Genomic DNA, 13,264 nt, shown 5'->3' on the forward strand with positions numbered 1-13,264 from the left:
TCTATTTTAGCTACCTCAGGTGCCCTTTTATATTAAGCTCAGGTTACAGAGTTTGACTCCAACACGTAACCTAACCGCACAGTTCAGATACTTGACAAGCGAAGATTCACCCCTCGTCACCTTTTTTACGCCTTGCATCTCTCTTAGATTCCAACCTTGTGATGCTTTGCGAGTCATGTGTCATATTCCACTTGCTATGCTAATAAGCCATACATCCTTCCCCACACTTATCGCCCAATATTTGTTTGTTTGGCTAGCCTTGAGTCGTAACGCGTGCTTAGGGTTGTTGTTTGTCTCGATATCCTTTCAGAATATGTTGGAAAGTTGTTACATAATTCACCTTATAGATAATGTTGTTGAAGATTTTCATGGTTTATAACTTGTTGCAACTAAAATTGGATGTGGGATAGTAACTAATGCAGAGTCATCGGTGAGAGACACCTTGTCGACCACTTGTATCCTCTAGAACCTAAATTCTTGTTATCTGATCCAAAACTGAGTGCACTAGTCAGTCGTGGGAGGTTTTTTGGGCCCCCTCGACCTAGTACTGGATCCGCTTCTTTGTCCAGGGGCTACAACTAGATCGACACTTTTACATTTGGTTCTTGCGCGTGTGCAAGCTTGTATCTTTGGCCAGACGACATTTATTTTAGGGGAAGCCGTTTTGTTCCTCATAGCCTCGTGTTTCTCATACGAATGCATAGAACGTGGCACGTTCGTTTATCGAGTGTTGGAGTTGGGCTCATCTTGCTGGGCATTGTTTCCTTCTAAAGTCGTAGGCGCAAACAACTGAGTCTGTTTAGAATTTAACACCACAATCTTAAAAAAACAATGTACAGGCATTAGTAGTGTGGCAGTACGTGGCATTTTTTAACCAGCGTGGAGCAAGCAAAAGGGCAGCCAAGTAAGTGGCTGACAGCACAAAAGCTCCTACGTGCCAAATAGTAATGAGACGGGCAGAGAAGATGTCGGAAAGCCTTTTTTGACGCACAAAGGTTTCAGAAAGACGCCCCCGTTTCGATCTCTGAAGAAAGAATGGCGTTGCCTTGCTGCTGAACGCAAACTCGCCTGCTTCCGTGGTCGAGGCCATGGTGGTATATCCGGTGGCGCCCATTCCGTTCGTGCACTCCCATTAGGATTTGACTCGAACGCCTCGTCTGCCCTTTTTTGTTCCTGGCCGAATTTTCCTGTCCTTTCCGCGACTGGTCATGTCTTTTCTTCAGGCCGATCAAGGTCGGTGCGTGCTGGTGTTTTGGTTTTGGGTCGTGTTGATCATTTGCGTCGGGTATCTCAGCGGTGCAGACGTATTTTTTACCCAAGGTTAGTAATGACGGTTTAATGTCCTGTCGAGACCTGCCATTGGCAATTACCAGTTCCCGCTGATGACTGTGGTTCCCGCGCGTGGCCAACAAATTGGAACTGTATTTGTGTTGGATCATGCCCCTTCATTTAAATTGGACGACCCAGATCAATGAGGAAACTGGTAGTACACATAACCTCTGTACCACTAGATACTACCTCGGGAGACCTGCAGCCCGCAGGGGACCGGAGGCGGGCGAGCGCGGTCGAGGTGTGGCCAGCGGAAGGAACATGCGCGTGAGGGAACGGCCGGTGCACGCTGGTCGCTGGATCGGACTCCGGCGACGGGCGAGATCGAGGTGGGCTTCCCAGTCCCAGGTGGGAAAATGTCGGGGTTCAGGTGCCGATATGTCGGGAGGAAGCTCACCCGCGCGACGCAATCTGGCGCGTTTGAGAGGATCGGACGGTCACAAATCGGATGCTCGCTTTGTCAAATAACATCCAAGCACTTTTTAGCAGTTGGGAAGATAAAAGGGAGCTAAAACGCATGGAATCTGATTAGAGAACAATTAGTGACCGCTTCGTCCAATGGTGTTTCTAGGGATGTCAGCTGAGTAGAAACGATGGAACTACCAGTGTTGTTATATTTGATTTCATTTTTTTTTTCAATTCTCATAACCCTGCCACCATTATTGCAGAGAGATTGAACCCAGATCTTTTGTTTTCATGGGAGTACACTTTTTGCCTAGTCCTCTTACGTTCTAGAGGATTGGGCCGTTTTAAACTTCTTTACGTGTATTGTTTTCCCTATTTTATTTTCAAACAACCCCAATCAGTTTCTACTATTTATTTTGTTTAGTACCTACATATGACACTCTAGTTTGAGATAATAAATATCTTGACCTTTTTCTTCCGCGGTTTAATATCCTATACTTCCATATTACTATCTCCATCCCAAGGCTTAAGGTTTATTGGAAAAGTCAAAGCAAGTAAAGTTTGACCAAATTTTTAGAATAATCTATCAACAAATATGATACTCCCTCCGGTTTTTGATATAAGCCATATAGTTTTTTGATAAAAAAATCCGAAATATAGGCTGTATTAGAATTTTTCTCAGTATTACCCCTGGCTACCTTGCCGCATGAGATTGCTACAATTAAGGCACATCATGCAAATCCTAGTAATTTAGGAATAGGTGCGTTCAATTGTTTTGGCTAGCTAGCTTACCTTATTAGTCTTATTTCCTTCTCTCTCACATAGCCTGATCTGCGGGGAGAGGTAAGGAGAGAGAGATTTGTGGGATTTGTTGGGTACAATCGGGGGAGTAAGGATGGAGCACTTTCCTAATCTTCCTCTACTATCACGTTGTTCCCCTAAGGGTAATTAGGTCCAAAACCAACGAAAATAAGCATCTTAGGTCGTGCGTTAATTCTCGTGCAGAAAAACTATACGGTCTATAATAGGGAACGGAGGGAGTATTTTAAAGATAGCACATGAAAATATATTTCATTATCTATCTAATAATATTAATTTTATATTTTACATTTTAATGATTTTTTATAAGAACTTGGTTAAATTTGACATAGTTTAACTTTCTAAAAAAATATAGACCTTAAACCTTGGGATGAAGGTAGTAATGCAGTTTCTCATGTCCCCGCTTTGTACCTCATCTCGTGCGCTCAACCCAATCAGCCACTTGGTACCCATTGGTGTACCTTGAACAAAAAACCTTGGGAACGTCAAATCAAAAATGACAACAACGAGCTACTGTGTGTGGCATTTTTAGAAACTTAATACTTATATTTACTTGACCTAGCCCACAAAATATATTTTTAACATCAATGTATCCATAAGCTACTTCAAAACAAAATAATTATGGAGAAATAGGAGTTCTCACTTAACTAAACCCTCATAAAACACCCACATCTGAACATGCCCACAAAATATCTTTATGTGGTTTCTTTATAAAAAGTTTTTCTTACAAAAGATAATATTGCTAAAAGAAGGTGGAATGGATGTACAAAATGTGTTTTCTGTGATTTTAAGGAGACAATAAACCATTTATTTGTTTCATGCCCTTTTGCTTGCCTTGTCTGGTGAGTTGTACACTTCACATACAACATCCCATCCCTTGCCAATGTAACAAATTTGTTTGGTAATTGGTTAAAATGGTTAAAGTGCGATCGTCTGATAGCGGTCGTACGGGCTATCTTCAGCCGGGATGGTTGACAGCATTCTAGATGTATACAAGATGCATAGAGGCTACTTGTGTTTTCGGTTTAGATGGTTATTTTTCCTGCCACTTTGTGTGATGCTTAAGTTGTAAAGTTAATATTCTAAACCTTGAAATAAAGAAAATGTCCTATGCATCGTTGGATGGAGAGGCTGAAACAATGCTCCCATTTGAAAAAAAAATAGTGGACGCTCACATACACACGCATACACTCACCCCCATGAACGCACACGCGCACACCCTGCCCCTATGAGCACATCCGAAAGACTGAGCCGGCGGGGATTTTGAAATTGACGAAGTCACCACTGGCGCCTCGCTGTCGACGGGAACGTCGTCTCCCACTGAATGAATATTCCGCCTTAATGAGACACACAGATGTCAAACCTGGGATTTGAACTCTGGTGGGCTGGGGGTACAACCACCCTCCTAACCACCCAACCTTAGGTTGGTTCTCACAATCAAGCATCATTGTTATCACTACTCCTTGGAACGACCACCAACAAAGCCCTCAGCCGCAACAGACACTGGAACACATGTGTGCTCCGGTGTCCTCTCCCCTCAGCTCCACGTTTTGAAAAGTTTGAACTCCTTTAGCTTTTGTGTTACAAATATATGAAGTTGGTTTGACGGTATAGAAAAATACGGAGCGGCTGTTTATTTACGTACCACTGCCACAGATAAGTGACTGAAACATTACGCACGTCTTATCTCTCCTTCCTCCTTCCCGGGCATGTTTTCCAACTCCTAGACTCTTCCCCAATTTGAATCCACCGAATCACGAATCACCTCTGCCGCCACCGAATCGAGGCCATCGGCGAACGAATCAAGGCCTCCTTTCGCCAGAGTCGAGCTTGTCCAATCCGTTCTCATTGCCACGCAAATCGAGTTGTAGCTTGCCGCTGCCGCTAGAAGCTTGTTGTCGCTGACGGCGAGAATGAACTAGTGGAAGGTACGTCGATTCGTTCGTTGGCGGCCTCGATTCGGTAGCGGCAGACGTGGGTCGCATTGCGGTGAAGTCGAAACGGTGAAGAGTCTGGATATTGGAAAATGTGCCCGAAACGGTGAAGAGTCTGCATATTACCATTGGAAATGGTGAATCGACCTCCTTCTGGTCAGACCCGTGGACTCACAGGGGCCCCATTCGGCTTTGGGCCCCAGATCTTTACAAGCTGGCCTCCAGAAAAGGGAGATCAGTGGCCAAAGAGCTGCATAACGACAACTGGATTCGATCCATTGCTAGGCTTTCAACGCCTGTTCAGCTGGACCAGTATCTGCAGGTCTGGGATGTTATCGCGCATACGCAACTCACCCCGACGGTGGCTGATTCGATCACCTGGAAGCTCAACACTGAAGGTGTCTACTCCGCCAGCTCGGCATACCACATGCAATTTCTGGGATCCTTCCCCAGGTTCGAGGCCAAGAAGATTTGGTCCACGCATGCCGAGCCAAAATGCAAGCTCTTCGCCTGGCTTGCCCTACACCGGAAGCTCCTCACCGCGGACATGCTTGCCATTAGGGGATGGCCGCATGATCCAGTTTGCCCCCTTTGCCTGTCTGCCTTGGAAACCGCCGATCACCTTTGCAAGGATTGCCCCTTCTCCTCGGCCATCTGGACCCGCATCCAGCAGGACTACTCTGCTGACCCGTCCAACATGGCCAATCCTTCAGCTCCACCTCGTTGGCAAGTCCGCGGAGAACAAGCGTCGCCTGAGCGGACGTCTCCTATACGTCCTTTGGAACGCCTGGAAGGAAAGAAACAGCCGAATTTTCACGGGGCGGCGCCTTACCTTCATTGAGGTGGCTTCGCTCGCAAGAGAGGACATCGCTCAGAGAGAGCTTGCCTTTGCTGGCAACAGGCAGACCATCCCGGCCGAACCTGATTAGGGCCAAGTTTTTGGTTTCTCTTTGGTGGTTTCTGGCATGTTTTACACCTTTTGACAAACATGCCCCCTTGTACATTTGTATAGCTTTCCCTCTTGCTTAATGAAAAGGCAGTGCTCCTGCCGGTTGCTCCAAAAAAAGAGAGAAGGGAGGGGAAATATAAGGCATGCGTAACATTTCGATCACTTATCGGTGGTAGTGTGACTTAAACTACAGTCGCTCCGCGTTTTTCTGTTCGGCGAAACCAACTTAATGTATTTGTACAGCTTTGATTTTTCAGAACCGTGGAGCTGAGGGGAGGACGCGGAGGCAATCGTCCTGGAACACACGTCGGCGTATCCCAAACAGTTAGCCACCCACGTCAGACGGCCACACAGCTTCAACTGAAGTGAACATTGTAGGAGAGAAACGATGAGCCTACGCCATCCAGGCCCTTGTAACCGAGTAACCGACCACTCGTCTCAGTGTGTTTCACCGGCAAGGCTCCTTCTCCGAAGTTCAGACCCCATGATCGCGCGGTGATGCACGAGAACCCCTTGAAACATCAGATGAATCCGACTCCACTCGCGCCTATCAATATTCTACTATAAGTATTCCATTGTTGTCTCTAAATTTCAGAATTTGTAAACAGCCGTGAGAGTTGTGTAGGAGTAATGTTTTTGCTACTGCTCTGCGGTGTTTGTTAGAATCACGAAAAGACCGGCCTAACCGTCTGCTTCGTCTCGTGGTTTAGATGAAATTCATACTTCAGTACTTCATGAACCTCAACAACAGTTTCGCAACAAGCAAATAGATGTTGCAGTAAATATTGAATTCGTCATTTTTTTTAATGTTAACATACTGCTCATTACAAATTATGAAGCAAAAATGTACATCTCCCAGCTAGCTCTGAAACAAATGAATGCTTCTTCAGAACAAAATCGTCCAGCTCTGAAGCAACCGAATGCTCCTTCAGCAGCTGCTCTTTACATATATACGAGACCTTTTTTTTAGCTCGCTAAGTCTAAGCTTTTCGTTGTTTTAAACAAAAACAAATGATCCAACATGAATACACAGTTGTACAGACAAACGCTCTGATGAACGAATTGCCCGAAACAAGGGAACTGGAGCTCAGCTCATCAGCGGAGCACAAGCTCTGTAGAAGGGTATTGCACATTGGTTGCCCGGCATCGCCGGTGCAACTGCTTGTCATGACATCCCCACGGCGCAGAGTGTTGCATCAGGATGGTATATGGTATCTGTTATCTTCGACGGTGGCCAGTACCGGAAGATGGACCTCCCAAGAATGTTCCTCACAGGAAGTGGACCCCTGAAATATGAAAGATCACAAAGAAGTTAGACCTGAATTTTACATAGTGGAACATTCGGAGCAAATGGAGTTTGGTTCAGACTTTGGAGCATACCAGTTGTGAGAATCACAGCTGTTGTTACGGTTGTCTCCCAGCACAAACACATACCCTTCAGGTACAAGCTGCAAGAATAATAACAGCGATTACTTCAGCAAAGTCGGAAGGGTCGAAATCTCTATACACATTTTTTTTCTTCTTTTTTTTTTGACCTGCTCTATACACATTCTTATGTACATATCTGCAAGGAAACACACAACGTTCATGGAGACATTCTCTGCTACTAGTAGGCGGTTAAGTAACCTAATTGATATTTCGATGTCATTCATTCTTAAATTTCAGCTTCTGTTTGCTTGAGGAAAATAAAACATTTCAATGTGATCTGCTCAGCTAAGGCTCCTTTTGGTATTGCGGTGGCACTTGCAAGTGTTATTCCTTCATATTTGTTTGTAGGTATAACAGTTAGTTAGAAAGATCTCTTCTTTAGACATGATAAGTAAAGATTATCTGAGCTAACTAGATGGTTCCTCCCATTTCAGCACAGCAAGCACAAGCTTAAAAAAAATGGAAGATTGCATTACCCCTTGCGTATACCGCAATCGCAAACTAGGCCTAAATTTCCAAATATCACATAGTGTGCTATCATGGCACAGCTTGCAGTATACAAACAACAACGTAGTGAGACACGGAAGATAACATACCATTGGTTCCATCTCATAGTTGTGTGGCTCCAGCACAAACTCTTCATCCTGAAGCACTCCATTGATCAGTAACTTGCCATCGCGCACCTATGAAAGAACCAAGTGCACAGCAGTTATAGCTCAAGCAAAAGAATCGAGCTTTTTTGCAGAACACTACTAACTGGTAACAACACAAAGAAACAAACTCAAGGCACTAGCATTGGGATAAATAAAAGCTTACTTCGACGTAGTCCCCTCCCTTGGCCACAACCCTCTTGATGAACACATCACCCGAGCTGTAGCCCATAGCCTGCCACAGCATTGCATTTCAAACATTAAGTTCACTGTGAATTACAGTATGAGCAGATAAATTTGAGAGGCTGGAGGAAACCACAATACCTGAAGAGCTAGGGGAGCACGGAAGATGACAATGTCCAAGATTTCCGGTTCCCGGAACACGTACGACACCTGCGGATCACATTATCAGAACAAAGATCAGAAACAAAGTGTCAGACTGCCAAACTAATTATTACATGATCCTCCAAAAATGTTTTACTACCTTCTCGGCGAGAATCCGGTCACCGACATCGAAGGTGGGGTACATGGACTTGGAGGGGATGGACCTCGGCTCGGCGAGGGAGGAGCTGTAGAGCAGCGGCACGGTGACGGCGGCGAGGGCCGTCTTGGCGTCGTCGGAGCAGGAGCTGACCCACCTCGACAACCAGCTGCTCTTGGTCATCCCGGCGCTCCTCGCAACTCCAGCAGAAGCGGCAGCGGGAGCTCCAGAAGCACCGATCAACGCCTTCTTGGAGGGACGAATCGAAGGCATCGGCGGCGCGGGAGGAGGGGAAGAAGACGAGGAGGAGGAGGGGGCAAGGTCGCTGCAGGGGAACCACTTCGCGTTCTGCAGGAACGGGAGGAGGTTTGTGGGGTTGAACAGCCCGATCGAGATCGACGAGGAGCCGTACAGAGACGCGGCGCCGGGGATCCTGGCCGTCGACGACCCCGCCGTGGTGCCCTGGGCGAGCACCGACAGCAACCCCACGGTTAGCGTCGGCGGCGGCTGCTGCTTGGACGAAGAGGAGTACGCGCGCGAGGGGAACAGGGCGTGGCTTCCGGCGGTGGCGGCGAAGGCCAGCGGCTTGGGGTGGTTGTGGTCGTCGGCGGCGTCATGGCGGTCGCCGCCGCTCTTGGCGAGGAGCTCGGGCTGGCGGGAGGAGGTGAAGATGCAGAAGGGGCGCCAGGCGCCCTCCTGGAGGAAGCGGCAGCCGGCGGAGGAGGACGCCGAGGCGCCGCAGCGGAGGCCGAGCGACGCGGCGAGGTTCTGCGCGACGTAGCCGGAGTAGGACACGGTGATGCGTATCGCCATGAGGAGGACGTAGGTGATCCGTCGTAGCGAGAGCGAGAGGAGATGGATGGGGCGGTCGGGGGAGAAGGAGCTGCGCGAGGAGAGGTCGGCTACTGGTTCTGGGACATCACGGTGGGGCTCGAGTGGCGGGGCGGCGGCGCGGGGGATGGCGAGGCGGCGGCGGGCCGGAGGAGAGCGGTGGACCGGGCGGTGCTAGCTCGGGGGAGGTGCGGAGGGGTCTATGGGGTGGAGGTGGAGGTGGGGTTGGTTTCCGGCGGCGAGTCGGCCCCGCCGGACGGCGAGGTCAACGGTGGCTGTCAACGGGGTGGGCGGCGAGGTGGGTGGAGTGGGGAGAGAACGCGGGAGGGGGGAGGGACTGGTGTTATTATAGGACGAGGATTGGTGGAGTGACCCGGCCCCAGCATTTTGGAGACTTTTCCCTGTGAAATTGGAAATGAGTCCAATACAGGAAAGCAGCAAGAAATGGGCAAGTTTATTATCCTTTTCATGATTTTTATTTGAAAGCAAGTAGATTTTCATTAACCAATGGGGCGTCACCCTAGCCATCCGATCTCGTACTTAACATAATCTTGACCGTTCAACGCTAGAGCATGAAAACCTTGCATGCAAATATGTGTTACTTTTTAGCAACATCGTTGCAATTTTTTTGTAACACATACTAAAGCATGCAAAAACGTTTTAAAATTACGGACACACCAAGTAAAAACTCTTCCATCGTTTAGAAACAAAACTTTCTTGTACACAACATATATGTATCAATTGGCTGCAACAAATGTTAAAAATTATGTAAGCAATATGTCTAAAAGACACCAAAGTAGCAACATAAAATAATTACCATGCCAATGCTAAAGAATACATTGGCAATATCAGAGCAAGCTCTAGCAACATAAGGAAAATCATTGCAAAAGCAACACGACCATCATGTGTACGCAACAATTAACAAACACATTCGTGGTATGTCTAAAACAATCAATGGAACATCAAAATGGCAGTCCACTAGCTGCCGGTTAAGGCTAGATGACACCAGCTTTGGCTTGATGGCGTCGATTAGCGTGATGTACCGGATTCATTCACAACAGTCTCAATGTCTTTGAAATCTCAATGGCGTGAAATCGAGTTGTTGGCATCCATCGCATGAGTGAGGCGCCCACAGGGACAAAGTGTGAAGGACATGTGTTGTGGAGAGTGGAGGTGTTTGGAAAGAGGAAGTGATGCTAGATTCAGAGATGGTTTTTTGTGAGACAGGAATTTCTCCAGAGTGAAAACCTAAGATCAGACGACGACACTTGTGCACTGTTTTCTTCTTGGAGGTGTCGATTTTGGAGAAGTTATACTTTTGGTGATATCTTGGTGGTGTTAGTACTGCTACTATAAGAAAGAGATCCGTAGAGGACCTTTTCTTTTAGTATAATTCATCTTCTTCTTTTTGGTTGTGTGTATTCATAATATCGCTAGGGTAATGTGTTGTTGCAGATGTTTGAAAGTAAATGGTATCTTCACAATATTAATATATCTTTCATTGGCGGAGCTACGTGTATGTCAGGTGGGCACCGCCCCCAGCTTTTGACCAATGTTTGAAGATTTTTAGGAGTGATATTAGATGAAAATTTTAAGCTTTTTGCCTCGTAAACGTGCAAATTTTGACTTCTGCACCCAGCAGTTCTTGTCTAGCTTCGCCACTATGCTCTTTGTCAAAAAAGATTGAGAGAAACAATGTGGGGCAAGCTATGGGAGACAAAACGGCCGAGAGGAGAATAGAGGAGCTCAATTGGCGATGCCCTCGGAAGGAGAGGACCGACTAATCGTTCTGCTAATATCGATCATGGAAACCAACAAATAGCTGAACGGAGTTTATTGTATATTCTACAATAAAAGGCTGAGGAGGTCCTCCTCATTTTTCTCATTGGAAGTTCAGAATATCCAAAGGTAGGAGCTCTACCAAGAGAAGATTATCCTTGTGGCGAACACTATGTGGTATACTTCAATAATGCAGAATAGTGTAATGTTTAAACGTTGCGATCCAAGAAACCAGCTGGGATTTTCATTTGCAAGTTCGATTCCACCTCGGATTTTTTCTAAAAAAAATCAGTTGCAAGTCAGGTTAGAACTAAAAATATGAATAAATTATAACCTAAAAAAGTTCCGCACACTACAAAATTATGGTACGAATGTCACTTGAGTGACAGTCAACCGGGAATTAGTCAATAATATCCATGTGGCGAACACTCCGCCCTGACAGGCGGCCAGCGAGCACTTCCGTGGTGTCCAGTCAGCTCGATCACAATCTTAATCATCATCCCCTCATGGTTGTTAGGCTCAGTTTGAAGCTCGAAGCAGCATACGGAAAAGCTCGCCGCAGCATTGTAAAGGCGAAAGCGACTCGAAAAGCCAACGGAGCAAGCAAAGGTCCCGATCGAGTCCCGGATGCTGCCATCCACCGCTAGCTTAATAACGCCACGGAAGATACAACAATGTTTACGTTCACCTTTACACCACGTGGTCGATTAGCTCCGTTGCTTCTCCGCAGCTTCCACGGTCACGATCAAGGCCGTCGGGGACTCCTCGACACGGTGGCATCAGAAAGCTCAGTCGGTAACCAAACCCACGGTGGAGAATTTCTGATGAAGCAGTGGAAGATTCTTCCCGGCTAGTGCAAGTTCATCCGGAGATCTGGATCAAGGAACACAGACTAGTGCTCCCATACAAATATTCAACGATATCCTTCCTTCGGATAATTGGGCAAGGAAAACAGAGAGTAGAGCGTTCACATACGATGCATAATTAATCACTATAATCTGGAACTTGAAATGTATACACGCGTTCACCCTTCGCCGCTGAAAAATATATTCTAAAGTAACCTTGTTTAGCTGCACTCTGAAGTTTACGAGCTCATAGTCAAAGAGCATAGCATGAGGCAACATCAGCAAACAAATTGACAGACACGTAGTCCAGTCACAGCATGCATGACAATATTTTATAACCTGTCAAATCCAGACAAGAATAATCGAACAATGTCAACAACATAACTAAATAAGATTGGCCCCTAAGTAAAGGGGGAAGTGCATGATAAGAGCAACTCTAGCGGATCAATTAAAAGTCTTCCCGCAAAATCGCGAGTACAGGGCACGGTCAACTCAGTTTCGTTCGCGTTGCTAGCTCACGTAGATCAGATCCTGTTAATACGAACCGTAAGTTTGAAATTAAATTTCACGGGAGAATTCTAAAATATCATCTGTTCGAGTTGGTCTGTGCAATTCAACTATATACATCAACACTATTTTACAAAAGGAGCACGATAAAACCTAATTAAACGTGGCCGCTAACCTAATTGTACCAAAAATCGGCCCGAGGATACCTCACCGGGGTCTGTAGATGCGGCGGTGGCGGACAGCGAGTTCTAGTCGTCATCGAGGATGACACGCTCAATCTTCACGTGGCGGACGGAGGCCTCCTTCTGTGCGACCTCGAAGGAGCACACCTGGCGGACGGTATCAGCCTAATCGCGCCTCCACCGCGCGGCCACCTCCGCCTCCTCCTCCTCGTTGTCGACGTTAGTAGCCATCCTCGAAGCGCTCTGCGAATGGTGCCTCCTCCTCGTCCGAGGTCGCCTTGTCCTCCGACGGTGAGGAAGAGCGGCGGCAACCGGAGAAGGACAGCCACTCGCCGGATAAGGCGTACGGGGCGAGCTTCCCGGCGGCACGAGCCCCCAATTCATCCAACGGCGTGCACTGCGCTTTCGCGCGGCCTTAGAGGGCACCCATTTTGCGCGCTCCGCCGCGGTGTTGAACAACAGTGGCTCGCGACCTGGCGGGGCGCTTCCACCCCCAATCCGGCCGCCCCTACTGAAACTACCGCAGTGAGGAATCTATGGGTCAGGGAGGGTGCGGTGGTGCGGCGGATGCGACGTGATTTCTCGCTGGAGTGTGGGGGCGGCTCCATCCACTGCGGCGGAGGGAAAGTAGGGTTTCAACCCATATCCGTCGTTTCTGCCTATATATACCGTCCACCCTACGAATTTCACGTGCCGCCGTGAAATTTTTACGGGCCGGGCCGTGAGTACCGATTGAAAGGCGAGGGAAGCCTCTTATGATACTGATACGATGCAAACGGTGACGAGCGGAATTGTAAACCCGCTGAACCAATACGGGTTCGGCCCGTTTTAAGGGATCTGCTAGAGTTGCTCTAACCACTATAATTTGGAATTTGAAAAGTATACACGCGTTCTCCTTCACCGCAGAAAAAAATATATGATAAATTAACCTTGTTTAGTGGCACTCTGAACTTCTGAAGTTTGTCAAACAGCACCGCATGTGGCAACATCAGCAAACAAATTTGACAGACACATAGTCCAGTCACAGCATGCATGACAATATTTTATAACCCGTCAAACCCAGATCAGAATTCTCGAACAAGATCAACAAAATAGCTAAACAAGATAGGCCTCTGACCAAGCTAC

The 13,264-nt window shown here is 47.2% G+C and overlaps 1 protein-coding gene across 1 annotated transcript; it reads right to left on the bottom strand.

Annotated features, from left to right (window-relative positions):
* Positions 1 to 6,209: 6,209 nt before the first annotated feature.
* LOC127301803 (thylakoidal processing peptidase 1, chloroplastic) lies at positions 6,210 to 9,157 on the bottom strand. Its single transcript, XM_051332078.2, has 6 exons — positions 7,999 to 9,157; positions 7,839 to 7,907; positions 7,681 to 7,749; positions 7,461 to 7,547; positions 6,817 to 6,884; positions 6,210 to 6,722 (listed from the first exon to the last, which is right to left on the bottom strand). Exons 1-6 carry the CDS (start codon positions 8,806 to 8,808, stop codon positions 6,602 to 6,604), a joined length of 1,224 nt encoding a protein of 407 aa, XP_051188038.1. The 5' UTR covers positions 8,809 to 9,157; the 3' UTR covers positions 6,210 to 6,601.
* Between the last annotated feature and the right edge of the window lie 4,107 nt (positions 9,158 to 13,264).

The sequence above is a fragment of the Lolium perenne genome, chromosome 5, assembly GCF_019359855.2.
Source record: "Lolium perenne isolate Kyuss_39 chromosome 5, Kyuss_2.0, whole genome shotgun sequence".
NCBI classification, from domain to species: domain Eukaryota; kingdom Viridiplantae; phylum Streptophyta; class Magnoliopsida; order Poales; family Poaceae; genus Lolium; species Lolium perenne.